Source organism: Solanum tuberosum, unplaced genomic scaffold, assembly GCF_000226075.1.
Source record: "Solanum tuberosum cultivar DM 1-3 516 R44 unplaced genomic scaffold, SolTub_3.0 scf00029, whole genome shotgun sequence".
Classification (NCBI taxonomy): domain Eukaryota; kingdom Viridiplantae; phylum Streptophyta; class Magnoliopsida; order Solanales; family Solanaceae; genus Solanum; species Solanum tuberosum.
Window position 1 is genome coordinate 2,707,151 of NW_006238955.1, and position 4,390 is coordinate 2,711,540.

The window sequence follows — 4,390 nt, forward strand, 5'->3', positions numbered from 1 at the left end:
GATATTTTATTAAAAATTAAAGTTGTAATTTTATGACTATACAGTTATAACATAGAATAGTGAATGATAATATTCTTAAAAATAGAAAATGGAATTAGTGGTTGCTATTAACAACCCATTGCATCATTTTGATATTGCACTTTCCAAGATTGGGTCAATAACACTTTTTCTTTTTTGGTTTTGGACAAAATAGTATTGTAATGTTGAGTCAGCACATCATAATTGATGTTTACCAATAAACACGCTCATATATATAATGTTAGAATGCACGTATGGTGATGGAGTGTCAATGTAGATAAGTTATCCTCACAATCGCCCATAGCAGCGTACAACACACCGAATTTAGGGCAATCCTTTATCTTCTCCTTCTTCTCTACTTTTTCAAAAATCTATACCTTCAACATAAAGCAACTCTCTCTCTCCCTTATATGCAATAAATTTTAATTTTTGAATTCTCCAAACAGGGCAAAAGGAAAACAAACAAAAAGCCTAGATAGAGGCTTTAATATTGTTGGGTAGATAATTCTACCTCACGTCTTTATCCATTTGCCTTGTTTTTTTCATTCTAATATGATGAGAAGGCAACAGGATCAACAATCTAAGGTTTTAGAACAACTTTCTTCTTTGATTTTAAATATTATACGATCACCACCGGCGCCGATTGAGTTTTACGATGATTCCTCAATGTCTCCATCCTCTTCAGGGAGGAGGATGGCTGTCGCTGGGTCGATGCACCAAATTACTCCGGCCGGATTTGCATCTCTGCTTTTGGGAATATCCTTTGCTTTGATGCTTTGTGGATCCGTCACTTTCTTTATTGGCTTTTTAATGATGCCATGGGTGCTTGCTTTGATTATGCTCTTTTATGTTGCTGGAATTGTTTACAGTTTGACTATGATTGGACGAGCTATTTTCTCTCATTTATCTTCTCCCTCCTCACCAAGAAAAGATTTTCACCGTAAGATTTCAATCTCTTTACAATTTTGTTGACAGAGTTCAGTTAGCTAGGTTTGCACATATTGTGGTTTCAACAGATAAGTACCCTATTTTATGTCCTTCTAATAGTTGAATTAAATGGGAACGATGTAGACTTTTTGACTTATACATTAATCGAGGAGCTTGGCTTGGACAGTAGTAAACGATTATTTGGAACTGGATACAACATATTTCCTTGTAGAAGAAAATGGAAGTCAAATTAACTCAGTAAATCTTACCGGAAATATCTTCCAGTCCTTCTAATGTTTAATTTCGATATCTGGATAAGTTGGAGCTTGCACCTTTGTCCCTTAAAGTCTTCTTGTATTTTTTCTGTACTGTGAAAATATCAATTTCCTTTTGAGGAATTTGCATTATGTTAAATTAGCAAAAAGTTTAGGTTGTTTTCTTTTTTCACACTGCTTTGTAATGCTTTTACTTGAGCCGACCGTCTATCAGAAACAACCTCTCTACCTCACAAGGTAGGGTAAGTTTTGCACACACACTATCCTCCTCAGACCCACTTGTGGGATTACATTGGGTATGTTCTTCTTGTTGTAAAGTTGCACAAGTTACTGCATGATCCAAATTTTATGCATATTTACGTACTATGTGAATAATCAAATACAACCATAGTTAAATTTGTACAATTTCAACTCAAGGTTCCAATCAGGAGACGGTTTGGATTACTTCTGGTAGTGAGAATTCTGTTTAAGGGCTTTATGTATATTAGAGTAGTAGTTGCGTGCGGATTTCATGGTATTTTAGTTTGACCTGGCTTCTTGGGATTCTCTTTTGCATATATCAAATTGCGTAACACCACTTTTTTTATGATCAGGACACCGTATTGCTTGATATTTTCACATGGCTTATGCAGAAATAGTTGGAAGTATATCGCTAATAGACACAAGGTCAAAATGAGTTCGTGTTTAATATGTTTATTCTTGCAAGTTCGCTCTGGATGTAAATGAGGCTTTAAAATGAAAGACTTTTCATCATGTACTCGTAAGCTGTTAAGGTAAATTATCATTGTTAGAGTTGCATTTGCTTGGTGCTAGTTTAAAACACTTTATTCGCTTCCCCTTTCCATTAACAGTCTCACTACTATTGTGTTAGTATTATCATTCCTCCATTTTACTACTGCTGCTATTCCTTTTTTACTTTGGATCTCTATTTTTTGTTGTCAATAGTTTACTCTTCTTCACATTTTCTCAACATATCTCAAACCTATTTTGAAAATGCTTTTCTCAAACCGATGGTCTTATCCCAAGTAACCTCTCTAACTTACCCTCGGTAGGCTCAAGGTCTGCTAGACCCCTCCCTCACCAGATCCCATTTTTATGGGATCAAACTTCATATGTTGTTGTTGTATTGAGTTGCATTTGCATAGTCATATAAGCATACAGATTAGAGGTAAGACATGTATGGTTTTGAAAATACAATCTGTGGAAGGAATTATGGATTATTTCTTGTGAATCTAAAGGAGGGAAGGTTCAACAGTTCTTGGTACTTGAATTTTTTTTCCTTTAACAAGTCCACATTTTGTTTTACCTACAACAATAACAACATATCCACTGTAATCCTATATGTGGGGCACTTTGTTTACCTACTTGAGAATAAAACCTTTTTTTATGGTTGCGATTACTGAGTGTACAGTAGGTCATTAGATTTATATGTGACCTCTGAGGAGCTGTATGAGGCGATAATCTCACGTATGGTTCTTGACTTATTTCTTTTCCAGCAACAAATAGCTTCACAGTATGTGGGCTTTTTTAAGAGTGTTTCATTGTTAAGCATTGTCATGATTTTTTCAATCCATCTGTCTAGAACATGTTACAATGGATGTATATTGAAGTTGCTCAAGTCTTTGCTTGGATTAAGTCACAAGTATTCTGTTAATTTGGAAGGAAACCTTAGTATACCTATGAACTAAGGTACTCATAAGAAACCTGTTTTATAAGTAGAAATCAGCTTAACCTGTTTTTGGACATTCATACTCATCTTTTAAATTTTACTGTAGTAATCTAGCTTTATACTGCATTTTGTTTTGTTCTTCCACTGGTCGTCTTTTCTTGTCAAGGATGGCTGGTGGGGGGTTTTGAGACACTCTGCTCTGCCCCCTTATATGTGATTTTCCAGGATGTAGTCCCAGAATTCCTCTTCACTCCATTCCTTGAATTTTTAATTGCAGACTGGAAACTTTTCTGAAGCAATTTAAACACTTGAATGGTGATTGATTGTTTACTACGTCATAAGATGGAAGCTTCCCGGCAATGTTTAGAGAATGGATGCAGGAATGTCGATATTAATGAAATGAGGATATTGGAAGGTGATCTTTCGTAGTGGAGCAGGGAATAACTTGAGGATGGATGTATATTTTTAGTTATTACGTAGAGAGAAGGAAGCTCAAAATTTCTGTGCCTTGATGTTTTCCTATCTCAGTACACTATTCCTTGAGAGATGTAGAAACAGTAGTTCATTGTTTCATCCATGAAGTAACATTATCCTTGTGAATATTTCCTCAATGTATGGACGAACACGTTACATGTCTATGGGAAAATATAGTGAATGACATTGCTCTGAATTTGACAACTGCAACCTTCGTTCGCTTATATGGGTTTTCCCTTTGCATATTAACATCTTAGGTACGCCCTACACCCTATCACACATTACATGATTGTCTCTACCACTTTTGGCTGCTCTCAACACTATCATCTAGCTTCGTTTTATGTTTGGATTGGTTAAAATGTTTTGAAAATTATTTTCTTTGAGAAAATACTTCTTAAGATATGAGGAAATTCTAAACGAATAAGAAATAAATAAGTTTCATACGTGACAATACTTCATTTTATGTTTGGATTGGTTAAAATGTTTTGAAAATTATTTTCTTTGAGAAAATACTTCTTAAGATATGAGGAAATTCTAAACGAATAAGAAATAAATAAGTTTCATACGTGACAATACTTCATTTTATGTTTGGATTGGTTAAAATGTTTTGAAAATTATTTTCTTTGAGAAAATACTTCTTAAGATATGAGGAAATTCTAAACAAATAAGAAATAAATAAGTTTCATACGTGACAATTTATGTTCATTGTCTCATCACCGTTCCAAACCCTATCTTATTTCGACAGTGTTTTGCTAAATTAAATATAAATATTCTTAGGACAATATTTTTAATTACTTGTCAAATGCTAAAATTAAATACTCTCCTTGTTTCAATTTGTTTGTTCTATTTATATTTGACACGGAATTTAAGAAATTAAAGAAATTTTTTGTATCATGCCATTTTAAATACTAAAATGTTCTTTAATTTTATTGTCTTTCAACATGTCACATAAAAAGTAGAGATTAAAGAATCACCAAAAAATATTATTTTTTTAACGAACTAAAAAGGAAAATAGAGCAAATAAACT

At 33.6% G+C, this 4,390-nt stretch overlaps 1 protein-coding gene across 2 annotated transcripts; it reads left to right on the forward strand.

Moving 5' to 3' along the window:
- Positions 1-271: 271 nt before the first annotated feature.
- On the forward strand, positions 272-3,573 carry LOC102579377 (uncharacterized). 2 transcript variants are annotated; one of them, XR_366884.2, is made up of 3 exons: positions 272-958; positions 1,814-1,886; positions 3,167-3,573. XR_366884.2 is itself a non-coding variant. In XM_006341806.2 (2 exons), exons 1-2 carry the CDS (start codon positions 571-573, stop codon positions 3,181-3,183), a joined length of 405 nt encoding a protein of 134 aa, XP_006341868.1. In that variant the 5' UTR covers positions 275-570; the 3' UTR covers positions 3,184-3,573. The 2 variants fall into 2 exon arrangements, 1 of the variants encoding a protein (XP_006341868.1); XM_006341806.2 differs by lacking the exon at positions 1,814-1,886 and having other exon boundaries at positions 275-958.
- The last annotated feature ends 817 nt before the right edge of the window (positions 3,574-4,390 follow it).